Here is a 21898-nt window from a genome sequence, read left to right on the forward strand (position 1 = left end):
CAGTTACTGCCTGTGTGTTTGCTACTCCTGCTGCTGACCAGCCTTGACCGCCCGTCAGGTTACCACACTATCAATACCAAACACTGTGCTGCGGGGCAGCTGCTGCAATATCACAATGAATACAAAGATTGAATTATACAGAATAACAAACATGATTTTCTGATTACATTCAAGACTTTATTAGACACATTATATATATATATATATATATATATATATATATATATATATATATATTGCATATGTGTATATATAGCATATATTTTAAATAAAACATATTAAACTAGAATTATAGCCTATATACCATTCTCCCTTAAATTATGCAAAGATACAGCATAACAGAAACAGCAATACTGTATAGAAGTTAATGAGTCATCTGCTATTTGCCTTAGTTTATTCTACTTTTCTCTATGCAGAGTTACTGATATAGTGTTTGAAGTGAGGGATGAACTAGCTATGCAGCATTGTAAGACCTGGAAGAAACTGACTCACTGCTGAACTGTTGGAAGCACCAGCCCAAACAGGAACTCACTGCTGAACTGATGGAGACACCGGCCCAAACAGGAACTCACTGCTGAACTGATGGAGGCACCGGCCCAAACAGGGACTCACTGCTGAACTGATGGAGGCACCGGCTCAAACAGGGACTCACTGCTGAACTGATCTAGGCACCGGCCCAAACAGGGACTCACTGCTGAACTGATCTAGGCACCGGCCCAAACAGGAACTCACTGCTGAACTGATGGAGGCACCGGCCCAAACAGGGACTCACTGCTGAACTGATGGAGGCACCGGCTCAAACAGGGACTCACTGCTGAACTGATCTAGGCACCGGCCCAAACAGGGACTCACTGCTGAACTGATCTAGGCACCGGCCCAAACAGGGACTCACTGCTGAACTGATCTAGGCACCGGCCCAAACAGGGACTCACTGCTGAACTGATCTAGGCACCGGCCCAAACAGGGACTCACTGCTGAACTGATCTAGGCACCGGCCCAAACAGGGACTCACTGCTGAACTGATCTAGGCACCGGCCCAAACAGGGACTCACTGCTGAACTGATCTAGGCACCGGCCCAAACAGGGACTCACTGCTGAACTGATCTAGGCACCGGCCCAAACACTTGTTAGCTGCTTGACTTGATTTATAATGAACTTGTACTGTGTTTATTTTTTAAATCTCAGTTTAGATCAATAAAAAGGTTTTGTATTGTTGATCTGTTTCCGAATGTCACGGTCCTGTTGTACAGGATTGCTTTTTGATAGAATGTCCTGTCAGTTAAAATGTTCCAAATCTTCTGTATATTCAAAAGTCTCATGATAGTCACGTGTCTGCTCAGGAAAGCATGTTTCAGTCTCTCTTTCTTGGAGGGTTACTTGAGCTACACGTGTCTTCTAGAAGGATCTGGTGGAGAGAAACATACAGCATCTTAAATAAAGCATGTATTTTAAAGGTTCACCATAGCGCCCCTACAGTTCAGGAGGAGATTTACCAGGCTGGCTCAATGCCATGCATGCTGAAGAATGTCTTGACCAAGTTTTAAAACAATTTGTAAGAGCTTCTCTTGGTGTAACAATGTGAGTGTGGCGGACAGACAGACACCCGCCACATACCGCCAGAAAACTGGAGAATCTGGAGAACTGGATGTTCTCTGGACATTTGTAAAAATATAAGTGGACATAATGGATGGACAGTCAGTCCATGTGCTCCTAGATTTTCATACTCTCAATAACTAGAGAATGTCCGAACCAAGTTTCATTACGATTGGCTAAGCGTTTGTCTATTTGAACAGCGTTCACTCGTTATAAGGAAGCTACAGTGCCTTGCGAAAGTATTCGGCCCCCTTGAACTTTGCGACCTTTTGCCACATTTCAGGCTTCAAACATAAAGATATGAAACTGTAATTTTTTATGAAGAATCAACAACAAGTGGGACACAATCATGCAGTGGAACCAAATTTATTGGATATTTCAAACTTTTTTAACAAATAAAAAACTGAAAAATTGGGCGTGCAAAATTATTCAGCCCCCTTAAGTTAATACTTTGTAGCGCCACCTTTTGCTGCGATTACAGCTGTAAGTCGCTTGGGGTATGTCTCTATCAGTTTTGCACATCGAGAGACTGAAATTTTTGCCCATTCCTCCTTGCAAAACAGCTCGAGCTCAGTGAGGTTGGATGGAGAGCATTTGTGAACAGCAGTTTTCAGTTCTTTCCACAGATTCTCGATTGGATTCAGGTCTGGACTTTGACTTGGCCATTCTAACACCTGGATATGTTTATTTGTGAACCATTCCATTGTAGATTTTGCTTTATGTTTTGGATCATTGTCTTGTTGGAAGACAAATCTCCGTCCCAGTCTCAGGTCTTTTGCAGACTCCATCAGGTTTTCTTCCAGAATGGTCCTGTATTTGGCTCCATCCATCTTCCCATCAATTTTAACCATCTTCCCTGTCCCTGCTGAAGAAAAGCAGGCCCAAACCATGATGCTGCCACCACCATGTTTGACAGTGGGGATGGTGTGTTCAGGGTGATGAGCTGTGTTGCTTTTACGCCAAACATAACGTTTTGCATTGTTGCCAAAAAGTTCGATTTTGGTTTCATCTGACCAGAGCACCTTCTTCCACATGTTTGGTGTGTCTCCCAGGTGGCTTGTGGCAAACTGTAAACAACACTTTTTATGGATATCTTTAAGAAATGGCTTTCTTCTTGCCACTCTTCCATAAAGGCCAGATTTGTGCAGTATACGACTGGTTGTTGTCCTATGGACAGAGTCTCCCACCTCAGCTGTAGATCTCTGCAGTTCATCTAGAGTGATCATGGGCCTCTTGGCTGCATCTCTGATCAGTCTTCTCCTTGTATGAGCTGAAAGTTTAGAGGGACGGCCAGGTCTTGGTAGATTTGCAGTGGTCTGATACTCCTTCCATTTCAATATTATCGCTTGCACAGTGCTCCTTGGGATGTTTAAAGCTTGGGAAATCTTTTTGTATCCAAATCCGGCTTTAAACTTCTCCACAACAGTATCTCGGACCTGCCTGGTGTGTTCCTTGTTCTTCATGATGCTCTCTGCGCTTTAAACGGACCTCTGAGACTATCACAGTGCAGGTGCATTTATACGGAGACTTGATTACACACAGGTGGATTCTATTTATCATCATTAGTCATTTAGGTCAACATTGGATCATTCAGAGATCCTCACTGAACTTCTGGAGAGAGTTTGCTGCACTGAAAGTAAAGGGGCTGAATAATTTTGCACGCCCAATTTTTCAGTTTTTTATTTGTTAAAAAAGTTTGAAATATCCAATAAATTTCGTTCCACTTCATGATTGTGTCCCACTTGTTGTTGATTCTTCACAAAAAATTACAGTTTCATATCTTTATGTTTGAAGCCTGAAATGTGGCAAAAGGTCGCAAAGTTCAAGGGGGCCGAATACTTTCGCAAGGCACTGTATTTATACCACAGAACCAGTTACTAAACGGCATGGTCGTTGCCCTATAATGCCACTGTAGCATGGTCTTGTAACTATGGCTCCCAGCTGCAGTGTTAAGCTGAGGGAACACAAAACCATTTTTTAAGAACAGGGGCGTGAAACCTGGTTCTAGGAGACCGGGAGACCTAGTATGGGGCAACTTTGCTGTATCAAACCCCAAGTCTCCCCTGGTGTGCCATGCAGTGGCATGAAACCTAGTCTCCTGAAACCACGTTCTAAACCACAAAGTGGTTTTGCGTTCCCTCAGCTTTATAAAGGGGGAGCGCTGTATGTGTAATGCTCTTAGTGTGAAGTGCTGTATCCCTCGTCACTTGGCATATGCTTCTGCAATGGCAGATAATAAAATAAAATAAGGTGTAACTCACGCAGTGTGCTGGTCGAATTCTGTGCCTCGGATCTTCTGCAGCTCTGAGAGAGTCAGCCTCCTGCCCGACCGCCGGTCCCCCTCCACCCCCTCCTCCTTTCCCCCCTCGCTCTGGAGGGCACGGGGGTCTCCAGATTCACAGACCATCTCCTCACTGGGCAGCAGACCCCTCCTCCCTTCAGAGGCATCGCCCTCCCCCCAGGCCCCAAGAGGGAGGGGGAAATCAAAGAACACAGGGGAGTGTCTATCTCTGGAAACCAAGCAGAAGAAAAGGAGGCTGTACCAGTTAAAGAAGCGCTAATGAATGCTTTACAATCCATTTCCATACCTATTATTAGCACCAGCAACATTATCACTGCCCCCCTCTTTAAAATTTGTTTGTGAAGGTGCAGTTGACCCCCTTTTTCCTGTCTCTTATGGTACAAGACTACTGCTTAATTAAGGCATGAGCCTAAACGCTTGTCTGCTTGACTCAGTCTCTTCCACTAGCTTGTCTCTGGGTGTTGTGAACCAGGGGGTTTGTTTACCTGAGCTGGTTGTGCAGTCTCTCCATGTACTCCATCTCTTCCGGGTCGAAGGGCGCGTCCTGGTTCTCGGTGGCCCCAGAGTAGGCATGGCCCTTCACAAACTCAAGGTCCTCGGCCTCCAAGAGCTGGTCCACGTCACTCCCCTCGCTGCTGCCGTCCCAGGATCCGGTGCCTGCCAGGGAGAAGCTTTTCTCGGACCCGTGTCGGCTGCTCCAGTCCTTCTCCAGAGCCTCGGCCCGCAAGAGGATATCTGCTACTGAACGGGACCTGGCTGAGCCCCTTGGGGTCCTTGAAAACAAATTGGGTGCGGAGTGGGCACCTAAACTTGACATGTTGACACCAGAACGGTCACTTTGGGTCCTTAAACAGGATCCCGCTGTGTTGGAGTTCAGATGGTCTGCGGAGAGCCATTTTTGGGGGAAGTAAGGTTCGGGCACCACGTAGGGTGCCTCAGTTTGGGTCCTGGAAGTGCCAGGCGGAGAAAGGGTGTTTGAGATGTGATTGGAGGCTGACAGCCACCGCTGGGTCCTCAGCATGCGGTCAGGAATGGAGTACGGCAGATCCGCAGATGTCACGTCTGGATTTGAAATGGGGTCTGGGGTCCTCAGGTTGAAATCAGGTGCCGTCGAAGTGAAAGATGCATTAGAGTTTGAGTTTGAATCAGGCGGTGAGTGGGCATCCTGGTTTGAAGACTCTGTCCCAGGTCCTGACAAACCTGGCTGTGTGAGGTCGAAGGTCGTCAGCAGGGGTGTCTTCCTGTTGGGGGTGTGTAGTGGTTTCCTCCGGCGGATTCTCGGAGACACCACGTTCCTGGAGAAGATCCCCAGATCCTCCGGGTCAGGAGAAATGGGGCCCCCGGGTTCGGATTGGCCCTCTGCCTTTGTCGACGTTGTGTTCTGAGATTCACTGTTGGTTACCAGCAGCTGGGGGATGAGCATTCCATTCCTGGCTTCCGTTTGCTGGCTGTGAAAATAAACAGGGAGGCCCACAGAAGACGAATGAGGGCAGAACACTGGAACCCGTTGTCTAACGACGAAGAGCATGAACAATGTGAAAAGCAAAGCACTGTCCCCTACATCTGTTAGTATCCCCCAGAATCAGCTACTCTATAATAATGCTCTTCTTTCTTTCTTTCTTTCTTTCTTTCTTTCTTTCTTTCTTTCTTTCTTTCAAGGCTAAGCTATGAAATAATGTAGAAAACTAATTCTCCTGGCTTTCAGTACAGTCTATGCTGCCTCTCATGCTCCCTCTCTCCCTACCTCCCTGCCTCTCTCCCCCCTCTCCCTCCTGTCTCTCAGTACAGTCTGTGCCACACTGCATGCTCCCTCTCTCCCTCCCTCCCTCCTTCCAGTCTCTCAGTACAGTCTGTGCTGCACTGCATGCACTGTAAACATAATGTGTAAAAAATAATGTAATTGTATGTAAAAATAATGTGATATCTTGTAACAATTGTAAGTCACCCTAGATAAGGACGTCTGCTAAGAAATAATAATAATAATAATAATAATAATAATAATAATAATAATAATAATAATAATAATAATAATGCTCCCTCTCCCCCCTCTCCCTCCTGTCTCTCAGTACAGTCTGTGCCGCACTGCATGCTCCCTCTCTCCCTCCCTCCCTGCCTCTCTCCCCCTCTCCCTCCTGTCTCTCAGTACAGTGTGTGCCGCACTGCATGCTCCCTCTCTCCCTGCCTCTCTCCTCTCTCTCCCTCCTGTCTCTCAGTACAGTCTGTGCCGCACTGCATGCATCCTCTCTCTGTCCCCCTCTCTCCCCTCTCTCCTGTCTCTCAGTACAGTGTGTGCCGCACTGCATGCTCCCTCTCTCTCCCTCCCTCCCTGCCTCTCTCCCCCCTCTCCCTCCTGTCTCTCAGTACAGTCTGTGCCGCACTGCATGCTCCCTCTCTCTCCCTCCCTCCCTGCCTCTCTCCTCTCTCTCCCTCCTGTCTCTCGGTACAGTCTGTGCCACACTGCATGCTTCCTCTCTTTGTCCCCCTCTCTCCCCTCTCTCCTGTCTCTCAGTACAGTCTGTGCCACACTGCATGCTTCCTCTCTCTCTCCCTACCTCACTGCTTCTCTCCCCTCTCTCCCTCCTGTCTCTCAGTACAGTCTGTGCCACACTGCATGCTCCCTCTCTCTCCCTCCCTCCCTGCCTCTCTCCCCTCTCTCCTGTCTCTCAGTACAGTCTGTGCCTCACTGCATGCTCCCTCTCTCTCCCTCTCTCCCTGCCTCTCTCCCCTCTCTCCTGTCTCTCAGTACAGTCTGTGCCGCACTGCATGCTTCCTCTCTCTCTCCCTCCCTCCCTGCCTCTCTCCCCACTCTCTCTCCTGTCTCTCAGTACAGTCTGTGCTGTACCTCTTGCTCTCTCTGTGCGACAGCGACGGGGAGTTCTGTGTGGAGAGGACAATCTGGGACTCAAGTTCCTCCACAATCTCTCTCAGTTCCTTCTCACGCCGGTGTGTCTCTGCCTGCTTCAGCTTTATCAGATCAGCCTGGACAGAAACAAGAGACAGTCAGACAGACATACATTGGCAGAGAGCAGACAGACAGACAGACAGACAGAGATAGGCAGACAGAGACACAGAGAGACAGAGAGACAGGCAGACAGAGAGGGACAGACAGAGAGAGGCAGAGGGACAGACAGAGAGACAGGCAGACCGAGAGAGACAGACAGAGTGATAGACGGAGACAGACAGACAGACAGACAGACAGATTGACAAACAGATAAACAGACAGACAGAGAGAAAAAGACAGATAGGCAGACAGAGAGAGAAACAAACAAACAGAGAGACAATGAGACAGACCGAAAGACAGGTTCCATTTAACAAAGGATTATGATACAATTATATAACATGCTAATGAAGGTCCCCAAATGAAAAGTGGGTAAACTCAGTTTGCCACAGTTCCCCTTGACTACACTGCTGCTCACCAGTGTGTTACTATACCACCTCCTCATACTGCATCCTCCTGTGATTGAACACCAGTGTGTTACTATACCACCTCCTCATACTGCATCCTCCTGTGATTGAATTCCATACCTGAGCGCTCTGGATTGACTGCATCCACTGCTTGCTCTTCTCAGCGCTCGCTGCCTGGATGGTGTAAGCAGCAATAGCGCAGTTGAACTCGTTCCGACAGATCAGCAGGAAGCTTCCTGGAGAGGAACATTACACACCGGCATGTCACACTTGAGAATTATTGTATTTCTTGTTCTTATTGTATGACTTATATTGTAACACTTGAATGTATTTGTATTTGCTTGCGATTGTAAGTCGCCCTGGATAAGGGCGTCTGCTAAGAAATAAATAATAATAATAATAATAATGAAAACACATGAAAGATTACCAGCGAGAGGAGGCCATCCAGCCCGTCGGAGAGGAACATTACACACCGGCATGAAAACACATGAAAGATTACCAGCGAGAGGAGGCCATCCAGCCCATCGGAGAGGAACATTACACACCGGCATGAAAACACATGAAAGATTACCAGCGAGAGGAGGCCATCCAGCCCATCGGAGAGGAACATTACACACCGGCATGAAAACACATGAAAGATTACCAGCGAGAGGAGGCCATCCAGCCCATCGGAGAGGAACATTACACACCGGCATGAAAACACATGAAAGATTACGAGCGAGAGGAGGCCATCCAGCCTATCGGAGCTTGCCTGGTTCCTAGTAGCTGATTGATCCAAGAACTCTGGAAGCACTATAGACATGCTCACATTGACAGACATGCACAGACGGACAGACAGATGCTATACCTGAGTCTTTCAGTGCTCTGCACACAGCCCTGTCAATCAGCACTGGAGCCTGCGTCACTTTGGCCGTCTCACTCTTTTTGCTCAGTTTAGTGAAGAGCAGAACATCAGAGAAGAGGAAGGCATGAACTTCCACCTACAGACAGGAAACAGCAGAGTCGAGGTTACAAGACACCGGGGGAGGGAGACTTGAGGTAACTGAGTCAAGCAGACCAGCGTTTGGGTTCTAGTGGCTTCATCAGTGATATTGGGGTGAAACCTGAGTGATACATGTATTCTTCTTGTTCACCTTGCTGTCTTTGCCTTCTCGGATCTTCAGGCTGTCCTCCAATAGCAGCTGTCGAATGTGGTGAGGTCCCACCCCCACCATGGGATTGGTCAGATCTAGCTGACAGAATTCCTTAACATGCTAGAGAAAGAAAGAGAGAGAGAGAGAGAGAGCGAGAGAGAGAGAGAGAGAGAGAGAGAGAGAGAGACTAATGTTATTCCTTAACAGTGGTTAAGCTAACAGTACGCATTGTGGATAATGTCATTTTTAATCATTTATTTTTATTCACTGTTTCTTCAGTCTCAGATTTATTTCATGGTGTCTTCAAAGTTTGTATTGTGTATTAACAATATCAGCTTTGTTGTAAAAGCACACACACACATACCCGCACACACACACACACACACACACACACTTGCAGTTACCTTGTCCACCTCCTCGCTCGCACTCTCCAGCACCTCATACCCCTCTATTCTTCCAGCCGCCACAGACAGTTTCTGAAGCTCCTCTCTGTGCTGAAGTAACGAGTTTATATGATGAAGAAAACTCTCCACAGAGCTGACCTGCAAGACACACGCCAACAATATTGAAACACAGCGAGCCAGGGTGAGCCAATCTACAAAAGACTGAGTCAAGCAGACCAGCGTTTGGGCTCTAGTGCCTTCATCAGTGTTACTGAAACTAGAAGAGACTGAGTCAAGCAGACCAGCGTTTGGGCTCTAGTGCCTTCATCAGTGTTACTGAAACTAGAAGAGACTGAGTCAAGCCGACAAGCGTTTGGGCTCTAGTGCCTTTATCTGTGTTACTGAAACTAGAAAAGTGAGCCAAACAGATGAGCATTTGGGCTAGTGTCTTCATCACTGTTATTGAAACTCCCTGTCTGTTTGTCGCTGATTAGTTACCATGGAGACCAGGCTGTCCCTGGTGGCAGAGACCTCTGTTCTCTTCAGGATGGATTTCAGCATTAGGGGGTACTTGGTGATTCTCTGGTGGGGTCTGGCCAGCATGTCACTCAGTCTCATCCGATTGCACTGCTTGTGAGTCTCTGCCCACTGCGACATGAGACACAATGAGACAAAGACACAATGAGACAAGGAGACACAACAAGAGACAACGAAAGACAAAGACACAATGAGACAAGGAGACACAACAAGAGACAATGAGACAATATGAGACAATGACAATGAGACAAGGAGACACAACAAGAGACAATGGGCTAGATTCTCAAAGCTGTTCACTCCAGATCATCATTAGCACAATTATCTGAAACGATAAATTATAAAATAAAAAAAATAAGACTACTAAGTGAAAAGTCTTAATTGTTTATTTCTGGGTTGGTATCTGAATGGGTGTGTTTCTCCTTTGTGAAAAAATTGTGCTGATGACAAATTGGAGTAAACAGCTTTGAGAATTCAGCCCATTGAGACAAGGAGACACAACAAGAACAGAACACCACACCAGGAAATACAGCCTTATTTAGAAAACATTAAGGACTATTTCATGAAGAGCATCCTTCAGGGGCTGCCTGTGTGCCTGTCTGTATGTGTGTCTGTGTATGCGCTGGGCTGTGTGCCTGTCTGTCTGTGTGTCTGTGTGTGCCCTGGGCTGTGTGTCTGTCTGTCTGTGTGTCTGTGTGTGCCCTGGGCTGTGTGCCTGCCTGTCTGTGTGTCTGTGTGTGCGCTGGGCTGTGTGCCTGTCTGTCTGTGTGTCTGTGTGTTCCCTGGGCTGTGTGCCTGTCTGTCTGTGTGTCTGTGTGTGTGCTGGGCTGTGTGTCTGTCTGTCTGTGTGTCTGTGTGTGCCCTGGGCTGTGTGTCTGTCTGTCTGTGTGTCTGTGTGTGCCCTGGGCTGTGTGTCTGTCTGTGCTTCTGTGTGTGTGCTGGGCTGTGTGCCTGTCTGTCTGTGTGTCTGTGTGTGTGCTGGGCTGTGTGCCTGTCTGTCTGTGTGTCTGTGTGTGTGCTGGGCTGTGTGTCTGTCTGTCTGTGTGTCTGTGTGTGCCCTGGGCTGTGTGCCTGTCTGTCTGTGTGTCTGTGTGTGCGCTGGGCTGTGTGCCTGTCTGTCTGTGTGTCTGTGTGTTCCCTGGGCTGTGTGCCTGTCTGTCTGTGTGTCTGTGTGTGCGCTGGGCTGTGTGTCTGTCTGTCTGTGTGTCTGTGTGTGCCCTGGGCTGTGTGCCTGTCTGTCTGTGTGTCTGTGTGTGCCCTGGGCTGTGTGTCTGTCTGTCTGTGTGTCTGTGTGTGCCCTGGGCTGTGTGTCTGTCAGTCTGTGCTTCTGTGTGTGTGCTGGGCTGTGTGTCTGTCTGTCTGTGAGTCTGTGTGTGCGCTGGGCTGTGTGCCTGTCTGTCTGTGAGTCTGTGTGTCTGTCTGTCTGTCTGTGCACTGGGCTGTGTGCCTGCCTGTCTGTGTGTCTGTGTGTGCCCTGGGCTGTGTGCCTGTCTGTCTGTGTGTCTGTGTGTGCACTGGGCTGTGTGTCTGTCTGTCTGTGTGTCTGTGTGTGCCCTGGGCTGTGTGCCTGTCTGTCTGTCTGTGTGTCTGTGCACTGGGCTGTGTGCCTGCCTGTCTGTGTGTCTGTGTGTGCCCTGGGCTGTGTGCCTGTCTGTCTGTGTGTCTGTGTGTGCGCTGGGCTGTGTGCCTGTCTGTCTGTGTGTCTGTGTGTGCCCTGGGCTGTGTGCCTGTCTGTCTGTGTGTCTGTGTGTGCCCTGGGCTGTGTGCCTGTCTGTCTGTGTGTCTGTGTGTTCCCTGGGCTGTGTGCCTGTCTGTCTGTGTGTGACCTGGGCTGTGAGCCTGTCTGTCTGTGTGTCTGTGTATGCGCTGGGCTGTGTGCCTGTCTGTCTGTGTGTCTGTGTGTGCCCTGGGCTGTGTGCCTGTCTGTCTGTGTGTCTGTGTGTGCGCTGGACTGTGAGCCTGTCTGTCTGTGCTTCTGTGTGTGCGCTGGGCTGTGTGCCTGTCTGTCTGTGTGTCTGTGTGTGCGCTGGGCTGTGTGCCTGTCTGTCTGTGAGTCTGTGTGTCTGTCTGTGTGCCTGTGTGTGCGGTGGGCTGTGTGTCTGTCTGTCTGTGTGTCTGTGTGTGCCCTGGGCTGTGTGCCTGTCTGTCTGTGTGTCTGTGTGTGTGCTGGGCTGTGTGTCTGTCTCTCTGTGTGTCTGTGTGTGCGCTGGGCTGTGTGTCTGTCTCTCTGTGTGTCTGTCTGTGTGTCTGTGTGTGTGCTGGGCTGTGTGCCTGTCTGTATGTGTGTCTGTCTGTCTGTCTGTCTGTCTGTCTGGCGGTGTGTCTGTACTCACCCCTACATAGACCAAGAAGTGTTGATTCTGCATCATCTGTTGGCGCGCATACTCCATACAGCGCTCCTCACCACCACAGTACTGGATATAGCACTGGAATCTCTGGTCAAACTGGGGAGTGAGGGAGAAAAGGATTCAGACAGTCCCCATGAGTTTCAATCGAAATAGTTTTATATATTATACAGCAGTGACACCAACAATGATTCAGACGGTCCCCCTGAGTTTCAATCGCCATAGTTTTATATATTATACACAGTGTTTGCGTTTCCGGTTTATTCCGAATTTTACCGACATTTTTTTGTCTATTATTCAATATTTTCCGGGTACTATTTTCTAGGAAATACACAATATTTTGATTAAAATGCTGTTTTATTTTGACTCTGACATTGTAATAAGCAGCCCTACACTGTATCCTAGGATACAGCAGACATTTTGACTTCAGAGGATCAAATAACATTCAAACGTGGTTCTCTGTCACTTCACAAACACACTCTCGCCTGATTAAGTTGGCCAATGAAAGTCTAATTATTGTGGCAATTGCTGGGCTTAGTAACTAGCTTAATCAAAAACTAAATTGAAATGCTTACATGAAAATATAATATTTTTAGTGGATGAGGAATGGGGAGAAAACAGTTTATGAATATTAAAAAAAAACAGAATGTTTTGAAGTATACAAAAAGCAAAAATTGCAAAAGTGAGTCAGATGAGGCAGAGGATGCATAGCGCTGCAAATACTGCTGCATTGAGGTACATGTTCACACTGACAATAAATCATACTGAAAAATAAGCAACACTTTAAACTAAAACAAGAAAGTGAACTGAGAGACGAGCAATCCATTTATGCAGCTTTTACACATGCTTTAATAAAAAGAGAGTGCAGAATGACTGTTAATGAGTTTGTCAGAGCCGCGCTGTGCTTTGCTGGACAGCCACTGTTTATTGCAGAGAGGTATGTATTGGTGACTTCATGCGACAGTACTGTCTGCAGTAAAACACTGCCTAACGCCGATAATCTTAATCGTAAATATTTGACAGTAAATGGTGATGCTTTGGTAAACTTACGGAACGCATTAATGGAAATGTCCAGTGTGATTTTTGACGCTGGCTTTCACCGCTGCTGTGTCAATTTTCTTTTATTTTTATGATTTCAAGGCGAGTAAACCTGGCTTGTTTTGTGCTGATGTCATGTTCATATCTTCTGTAGATACTATTTCCATCAGCACAGCGATTGCCCAAACATTCACAAAGTACCAGCTAACTTGGGAAAACATGGCTTCGACTTGCATAGATTGTGCTTCATCATACATGCCAGGGACATTAAACCTGATCACAAACCAGAACTGCTACGCATCATATTCCAAAGTGTGTAAACTGAGATTTTTATTCCCCCGATTGTTATCGATGTTTCAATTAAAAAACTATTTTTTTTTACCAATTTTATCCCCATTTTTAATATATGTCAAATAAACTCCAAAAAATTCCCTTTTTTTTTTTTAAAGCTAAAACCCAAAAATGCAGAACAATAGAACAATAATTATACTGCAGTGGCACCAACAATGATTCAGATGGGCCCCCTAAGCAGTAAGCAGCAACGTCAGAGTGCTCGTCGGTCTTCTAATTAGCAGCACATTGGCTGCGCAGTGCACAGCACAACAGAATACAATAGCACATCAAACAGCAAACTAAATATTCTACATTTGTTCAATTCTAACACATAATACAGTGCACTCCGTTTATAAGAATCACTGATATAGAAGCAACCGCATCTGATGATCTAGACCACTGGGACAAAATCATTCCTATATTAACTATGCTAAAATACTCTGTTTGTAAGAATCAAGCAATCCGCTTATAAGAATTATTTTGGGGCAAACTGACTGCATGTAACACAGTACTGTATCAAGTGTAATGACGTGTACAGCTAAGAAAGCTGTTTCGTAATTTGAATTTGAATTTGATGAAAACCTGAGATTTGCATCGCAAATGAATATAAGTAAGCCACAGATGCTTAAATGCAGTGGTAGTCCTGACAGTAAAATACTGTACTGTAATGTCATTTTAATTCAAAGGCCATTACACATAACACCGCACGGCAGTTAAACTAGGCACCCTCACGAGACGATCGATTCTCGAGTATACTGTTGTAAAATAGGATTCTGCAGCCTTGAGTAAACAAAATTGTGATCACAAGCTGCTTATCCAGAAGGACTTGTTTAGATGTATTGTCCTCAGTGACTGAGCACCATCGACATTTGTTTGCTGTATTTAAACTGTAATGTGACGTGGCCGAGGGCAGTGTAAACGATCAGGCTGGAGTCTCGATTTACAGTTTAAAACCAGTGTTGGTTTTATTCTGCTTAGGATGGATAAGTTACCCAACTAAACAAATACAAATCAAAACAGTTTATACAGAACTACTTTACTGATTTGCACAGTATAGAACTGGAACAAACAGATCTCTTACTCGCTCTTTGGTTTCTTTCTCTTCTGCTTCTGCAATGCACGCACGCTTCCACCTCCTTACTCCTCTATACCCCCATCACAAAACTATCGACTAAGCCTTGTTATCGAGGTGGCATTAACTTTAACAAGCACTTAACCAATTGACCATTATCCTTAATTTCTTAATGAATCAAGCAACTATGGATTTTCCGGAGGCGTGCATACATGCGGGAACTCATGACATCTAATGGTCAACCCGTTACAGGACGACTGTGGTTCTTATAAACGGAGTGCAAAATGAATAAAATAATCAGACTTGCTGCATCCCTACATGTCAGTGTGCTCTTCAGAGCTGAACTGCTGGCTGTTCCCTTGACCAGGTGTGTCACTCTGGGAGGTGCTGGCTGTTCCCTTGACCAGGTATGTCACTCTGGGAGGTGCTGGCTGTTCCCTTGACCAGGTATGTCACTCTGGGAGGTGCTGGCTGTTCCCTTGACCTGGTGTGTCACTCTGGGAGGTCGGAGTTTCTCCACTAGTGCTCCTAAACTTTGGAACTTGTTGCCACTAGTTGTGAGACGCTCTCATTCTCTTGCGAAATGTAAAGCACTGCTGAAAACACATTGTTTTTTCCTAGCTTTTGGTACGTTTTGTTATTATGTAAATCGTTTTGTAATGTTTGTAATCATGTTTTTATTTTATTTATGACATTGTACTTTTTTCTGTAAAGTCCTTTGGGATGGCATTGCCATGAAAGGCGCTATATAAAAAGGCATGGATTGATTGATTGATTGATTGAATTATTGTAACGTGGCCAAAACAATAGAAAAATATTCTAGCCCCAGATGTGTCAAACTGTGTTGTGTTGGAAAGAAAATAAATAAATAAAGACCTATGCTTTAAAATAAAATTATTAAACTGTCTGATTTGTTTATTTATTATTATTATTATTATTATAAGAAAATGAAGATGATAATGTATGAAGAGAAATAAAAACTAACTTACTTTAAGAAAGGAATGTGCTGGATTGTATTTAGTAAAAGTTCACCCACAACTTGAAACACTCAATTCTAAATCTTAGGTTAAACTAAAACAAAAGAAAAGAAGAAAAATGTGTACAATTCTACACATAGATCATGTTTATTTAGTTATTAATGTGATCATTTGTTAGAATTAAACAAATGTAGAATATTTCGGTTGCTATTTGATGTGTTATTTTATTGTGTTGTGTTGTGTACTGCACAGCTAATGTGGTACTGTAGCTTTAATTGGAAGACGGACACGCACTGTGACGTTGCTGCTCGTGGCTTGTGTCTTTGTATGATCTTCAGATTGGGTTAAGTGAATGTTCTGTATCGCGACGGGGTCATTTGCAAGACAACCCCACCATGAACACGAAAAGATTTGGGGTTCTAAAGATTTTAATGAACCTCGATCTAGCATCCTAACATATACAATAAGCAGAAGTCTGGAACCCAGGCCTCTAGAGAAAGGTGAAAGGAATGAGGGACTAGTGAATTAGCCATCTGTCTGTCTGTCTGTCTGCCTGCCTGCCTGCCTGCCTGCCTGCCTGCCTGTCTGTCTGTCTGTCTGTCTGTCTGCCTCACCTCCTGGCCCCAATATTTTCTTGTTTAGTTTTTTACCGTTTGGAAGCCATCGTGCAATCTCTGAGGGTCAAAGGGTTTCCTGGTTTGCCTCACTTCCTGCAGCAGCGGTGATATCACTTCCTGCCAGAAGGTTCTGTGTGCGCAGATTATTTGAGGAATATTGCTGAACAGGAGTTCCGGATCCACCTGAAGAAATTCAAAAAATAAAAAATAAAAACAGGAATCTGTCAGAACCTAATACAGGAAAAGAAGGAATTTTGATACCTTGTATTGGATCCAAGACAAGACACAGAAGTTGAAATCACTCCTTTACTGGGTTACTTAGAAGTTAGGATTTTCACTCAAGGACAGCAAAATACTTTCAGGTGCATAGTTGATGTTATCTTGACATTTGAAAAGATTAATCAGAGCTTATGTATTTCCTTATTGAGTGAAGTTCTGGATAAACTCCCTGTGCAGCATCAGAAAATCCACTCAACAAACATGAGAAGAAATGCTTGTCTGTTTGACTCAGTCTCTTCTAGTTTCTATAACACTGATGAAGGCAGAATTACATTGTAACTACAGTTTAAGATCACTAAACTAGACTGTACTGGAATTACATTGTACTGCAGTTTGATATCACTAGACTACACTGTACTTGAACTACATTTTAACTGTATATAAATCTTAACGGAAAACCTTACATTATTATTTATTTCTTAGCAGACGCCCTATCCAGGGCGACTTACAATCGTAAGCAAATACATTTCAAGTGTTACAATACAAGTAATACAATAAGAGCAAAAAATACAATAACTTTTGTTCAAGTGTGACAAACCACAATTCAATAATACAGCAGATAATAGTGATAGTTACATCAGGATATGATTAAATAGTGATAGTTACATCAGGATATGATTAAATACAAAATACTACAGGTTAAACACTTGGCAGATTACAGTATTCTGAAGTACAGGATTAAATGCAGTAAAAATAGGGGGCAGATAAGAGCAAAATAAAGCACATTTAACTTACAACTTACAAGAATCAAAACTTACGTCTGTGAGAAATCCAACTGAATGAAGATTCAAAATCCCACAGATAAACAACTGTAAAGAAATCAAAACCACAGTGAAATAAACAACACATCAGAACTTTAGATCAATATTGTGTCCTATAGAGGCAAGCAGGGTTCAAGGGAAGGGGGGGGCTTGTGTCCTGACAGCTGAACAACAACTTTCCTTATAGCTGTGAGAATGTAAACAAACAGGAATGTCAACCAGGCGTTCAGATCTGCTACACCAGCGTGTAACCATTAACCTATCCCCTTGCAACACCCTTGCCCCTAAGGGATGTAAGAAACACAACATTTGTTCTATGTTTTCTTATATTCCCTGAGTGTTGCAAGGGATCAGCTTAGTGGTTACACACTGGTGTACCTGGTGTACTTGGAGGTTACAGGAAATGATTCTGAGAGCTCCAGTGAGGTCACAGTGATTCGAGCTTCTTAAAGAGAAGTGAATCTAAACACACATTCATACAGCAAAGGGAAAATAAACTAGAGGTTTTTTTTTTCAATGTTTACTTGGGAACATTCACCATTCTTCTAAACATTGCAGTGCATCCAGTTCACGCTCCCTCCTGCAACAATGCTACTGATTGAAATGTCTTATTCTGGGAACAGAAAATCTGAATTGTAGGAGGGAGCGTGATCTGGATACACTGCGATCCTTAGAAGAGAAATTATCTTTCTCCTGGCGACCACCCCTGAGTGAATGTTGAGAAATGTCTAGTTGCCATGATGTGTGAATAAACATTTCAAAAGAGTCGTCAGTATCTTTATAAATATAACACTGCGATACGGACAACACAGGACATAGCTCTCTTATTTCAGTATGAGGTGCGTGTCAGTGTCAGTGGATTTGCTCTCTCTGTTCTTACATCAGTGATGACTCGCAGCTTCTTCATGTAGGTGAGCTCCGTATGGATCAGCTCCCAGATCGCCTCTTGCAGGTGAGACTGCTTTTTGCTCATAGCCTGGAGGAAAAACAAAGCAGACATGAACACCCAGTTCACACTCTTCACTGTTGGGATGGCTGAGGTAACTCAGGTCTTTTTTTTTGTAGTGTAGGTCCAGCCCAGGTCTAGACATCCTAAGTGTCCTGCTCCAGAGGGGGGCTCTGCGGCGGCTTTGGTGTTTTAGTGAGTCTGCTATGGGTAGAATGGGACCACAGTGGAATCAGATGTTTTCATATTTTGACACCCCAGTGGGATCCCAGTTATTATTATTATTATCTATTTCTTAGCAGATGCCCTTATGCAGGGTGACTTACAATTGTTACAAGATATCACATTATACATTATTTCACATTATACAGATATCACATTATTTTTACATACAATTACCCATTTATACAGTTGGGTTTTTACTGGGCAATCTAGGTAAAGTACCTTGCTCAAGGGTACAACAGCAGTGTCCCCCACTGGGGATTGAACCCACAACCCTCCGGTCAAGAGTCCAGAGCCCTAACCACTACTCCACACTGCTCCATTGCAGTCCAGCACAGTACCATGGTACCATAGCAGAATCAATCAGACAAAGATACATGCAGGGAGGTGGGTAGACTGACAGAGGAGCGGACAGGCAGGCAGGCAGGCAGAGAAACACACAGACAGGCACACAGACAGACAGGCACACAGAGAGACGGACAGACAGGCACACAGACAGACGGACAGGCACACAGACAGACACACAGACAGGCACACAGACAGACACACAGACAGGCACACAGACAGACAGACAGGCGCACAGACAGACACACAGGCAGGCAGGAACACAGACGGACAGATGGACAGTGGTCTCTGTCTCTCACCTCATGTCCCTGCACAATGTCTTTCCAGGAGCTCTCCAGGCTGATACTGGTTTCCTCTCCCATTCTGATCTCCCATTTTGAGCCCACCTCTGCCGGCAGTCTGGGGAGGCCAAACATGCTGTAGGAGACAAGCTTGTTCTTCAGCTGCTCCACCTTGCCTGAGTCCTGAGGAGGAAATACCAGGGATCATTAGTATTATTATTATCATCACCATCAATAGTGGTACATTTAGAAATACTAAAATAAACTTAATAAATTCAATGACAAACATTTTTGATGAGAAGTCTTTGAGAAGACATTGAGAAAGACTTTTAGTGGAAACGTTTGTCATTGAAGGTATGGCGTTTCTTTTAGTATTTCTCAATGATCAGCTCAAACGGACCAACAGGCATTACTTGCACAGGGTCAGCAGACTCCCTGGGAAAGCTGGGATTGTCTCACTTTTCAGTCCCGGTTGGAAACAGTAAAATCGTCCCGGTTTCAATGATCAGTGATCCGCCACAAATCAATCCCTGGCTATATCGATATGAAAACGGCAACAGTTCTATAGATTTTCTGTAATAATCCGTGGCTTATTAATAAAAATAAAAATAAATAAAAATAAGTTTTTTTTCTCTGAGTTTAAAATGCTATTACGTGCATGACTTGCTTTCTTGTTTGTTTGTTTCTATGAAGGCCGGTTACTCTTGTAACTTGTGATGCACCTTTTCAGACGGTCCCTGGCTGAAGATTCCCATGCGCAGCGTTGCACGGTTGTGTTTGGGATTGTTGGAGGATCCCTTACCCAGCGTCACATATTCAGGGTGCTTCTTCTGTTTACCTTTACTCTGGAAAGAAATCCAATGAAAGCAATATGTCAGTGATATTCATCCCCAGACAGACAGACCGATGCCATTTCAGACCCCCAGGTTCTAATATCTTGTGCTAAAGAATGTCCGAAACAAATGTCCGGCACTTTTGTAACAACATGTGGAAGTGTAAGCGTGACACACAGATAGACTGTCTCCACACAGGTCTAGACTCTGTTCTCGTGAAACGCTGATGATGGGATTCCTCAAAACCTGACACTTTGTTTTTGTGAGGGGGGTGCATTGGTACAAAGATATAATAAAATAAGAAGTATTGCTACAGAATTGGAAATAAACAACTCAGGGATTTCACTGAAGGGCTTGTAAATGTGTAACTGCTCATTATCTTACATTAGCCTGTCAGAAAATGTGCACATTGTATGTTGGAGCAAAAGGCTTTAAAAAGTCACGCCTGCAGAGTTGAATACTTTCTTTAGATTGTATTTTCTGTCATTTGAAGTGATATCAGAGTGTCATGCCCTATCTAATAAGAAGATACCTGTAATATAATAATCTATCTGTAATAGAATAATCTACCTGTAATAGAATAATCTATCTGTAATAGAATAATCTATCTGTAATAGAATAATCTACCTGTAATAGAATAATCTATCTGTAATAGAATAATCTATCTGTAATAGAATAAACTACATGTAATAGAATAATCTATCTGTAATAGAATAAGATACATGTAATAGAATAATCTATCTGTAATAGAATAAGATACATGTAATAGAATAATCTATCTGTAATAGAATAAAATACATGTAATAGAATAATCTATCTGTAATAGAATAATCTACCTGTAATAGAATAATCTATCTGTAATAGAATAATCTACCTGTAATAGAATAATCTACCTGTAATAGAATAATCTATCTGTAATAGAATAAGATACATGCAATAGAATAATCTATCTGTAATAGAATAAACTACATGTAATAGAATAATCTATCTGTAATAGAATAAAATACATGTAATAGAATAATCTATCTGTAATAGAATAAGATACATGTAATAGAATAATCTATCTGTAATATAATAATCTACCTGTAATATAATAATCTACCTGTAATAGAATAATCTATCTGTAATAGAATAAAATACATGTAATAGAATAATCTATCTGTAATAGAATAAGATACATGTAATAGAATAATCTATCTGTAATAGAATAAAATACATGTAATAGAATAATCTATCTGTAATAGAATAATCTATCTGTAATAGAATAAAATACATGTAATAGAATAATCTATCTGTAATATAATAATCTATCTGTAATAGAATAATCTATCTGTAATAGAATAAGATACATGTAATAGAATAATCTATCTGTAATAGAATAAGATACATGTAATAGAATAATCTATCTGTAATAGAATAAGATACATGTAATAGAATAATCTATCTGTAATATAATAATCTACCTGTAATATAATAATCTACCTGTATTAGAATAATCTATCTGTAATATAATAAACATGCCACTTGTTTCGATGCACACTGTTGAAACTATTCCTGCTGGACTCTAAACAAACCCATTCATCAGCAGGTCTAGTCACCTCAGTAAAGCCTACAACGCTAACATGAATTATAAATATACCCATCCAAGTGCATGTTGTGGTTTTTAATTTTCAAGATGCAGCTCCTGTCCTTGCTAAATGACCACCGGAGAGAAAGACTGGGACCAGCTGATCCTGTGTGCTTATATATATACACACTGGCAAACTGCAATCAAGCTATTAAACCAAATAATAAGCATTGTTCCTGTGGCAGGGCAGAAGCAGCCCTGCTTGTGTAACCAGTGTGTGTGGGAATGGAAGGTTGGCAGGGATGGGGTTAAATCTGTCCCTGCCAGCAATCACAAGTGTGGCCTTTCCCCAATTAGGTAACTGAGCGCTAACTGGAGAATGGCCACCTGTATATATTATTATTATTATTATTATTATTATTATTATTATTATTATTATTATTATTATTATTATTATTATTATTATTTATTTCTTAGCAGACACCCTTATCCAGGGCGACTTACAATCGTAAGCAAATAAGGAAGGAGAATTCATTTGTCTGGAGAAGGGAGTTAAGGAAGTGAAACTCTGTTTTGGTTGCAATTTGGTAGTGAAGGCGAATGCCCGGCCTACGTTTGCTTGTTTTGTTAAAATCTTTATTTTGGCCCTCGTGTCACAGTTTGTTTGTTTGTTTGTTCCAGAGCTTCACTGCAGCTTCTGTCTCTGAGTCTCTTATTCCTGCCTGTAACAGCTTGGGCCGTGACGCTATCCTGCCACAGTTCCATTTTTTCTAGCATTTGTTTTGACAGTTTTTTTTAAAACATGCTGTACATTAAAAACCTCAATCACGGTAAACTAGCTTTTGGGTGAAAAGCGAGAATTAAAAGGTTCACATATCTCCCATCTACTCTACTATAAATTATATATGAGTTTGCATTGCTGTTTAGAACTG

At 43.6% G+C, this 21898-nt stretch overlaps 1 protein-coding gene across 2 annotated transcripts in view; it reads right to left on the reverse strand.

Moving 5' to 3' along the window:
- Positions 1 to 241: 241 nt before the first annotated feature.
- The window catches only part of LOC131698930 (pleckstrin homology domain-containing family G member 6-like), a 25822-nt gene continuing 4165 nt past the window's right edge, over positions 242 to 21898 (reverse strand). For both annotated transcript variants that reach the window (XM_058993993.1, XM_058993992.1), the window contains exons 3-17: positions 19289 to 19411; positions 18585 to 18749; positions 17653 to 17748; positions 16770 to 16820; positions 15766 to 15915; positions 11684 to 11794; positions 9315 to 9464; positions 8838 to 8975; positions 8434 to 8553; positions 8148 to 8280; positions 7421 to 7536; positions 6738 to 6874; positions 4381 to 5343; positions 3855 to 4103; positions 242 to 1405 (exon numbers count right to left, since the gene is read on the reverse strand). In XM_058993993.1, coding sequence (XP_058849976.1) covers positions 1396 to 1405; positions 3855 to 4103; positions 4381 to 5343; positions 6738 to 6874; positions 7421 to 7536; positions 8148 to 8280; positions 8434 to 8553; positions 8838 to 8975; positions 9315 to 9464; positions 11684 to 11794; positions 15766 to 15915; positions 16770 to 16820; positions 17653 to 17748; positions 18585 to 18749; positions 19289 to 19411 — 2712 coding nt within the window. In that variant the 3' untranslated portion in view covers positions 242 to 1395. The remainder of the gene's footprint in view (positions 1406 to 3854; positions 4104 to 4380; positions 5344 to 6737; positions 6875 to 7420; positions 7537 to 8147; positions 8281 to 8433; positions 8554 to 8837; positions 8976 to 9314; positions 9465 to 11683; positions 11795 to 15765; positions 15916 to 16769; positions 16821 to 17652; positions 17749 to 18584; positions 18750 to 19288; positions 19412 to 21898) is intronic.

Source organism: Acipenser ruthenus, chromosome 20 (genome assembly GCF_902713425.1).
Source record: "Acipenser ruthenus chromosome 20, fAciRut3.2 maternal haplotype, whole genome shotgun sequence".
NCBI lineage: Eukaryota > Metazoa > Chordata > Actinopteri > Acipenseriformes > Acipenseridae > Acipenser > Acipenser ruthenus.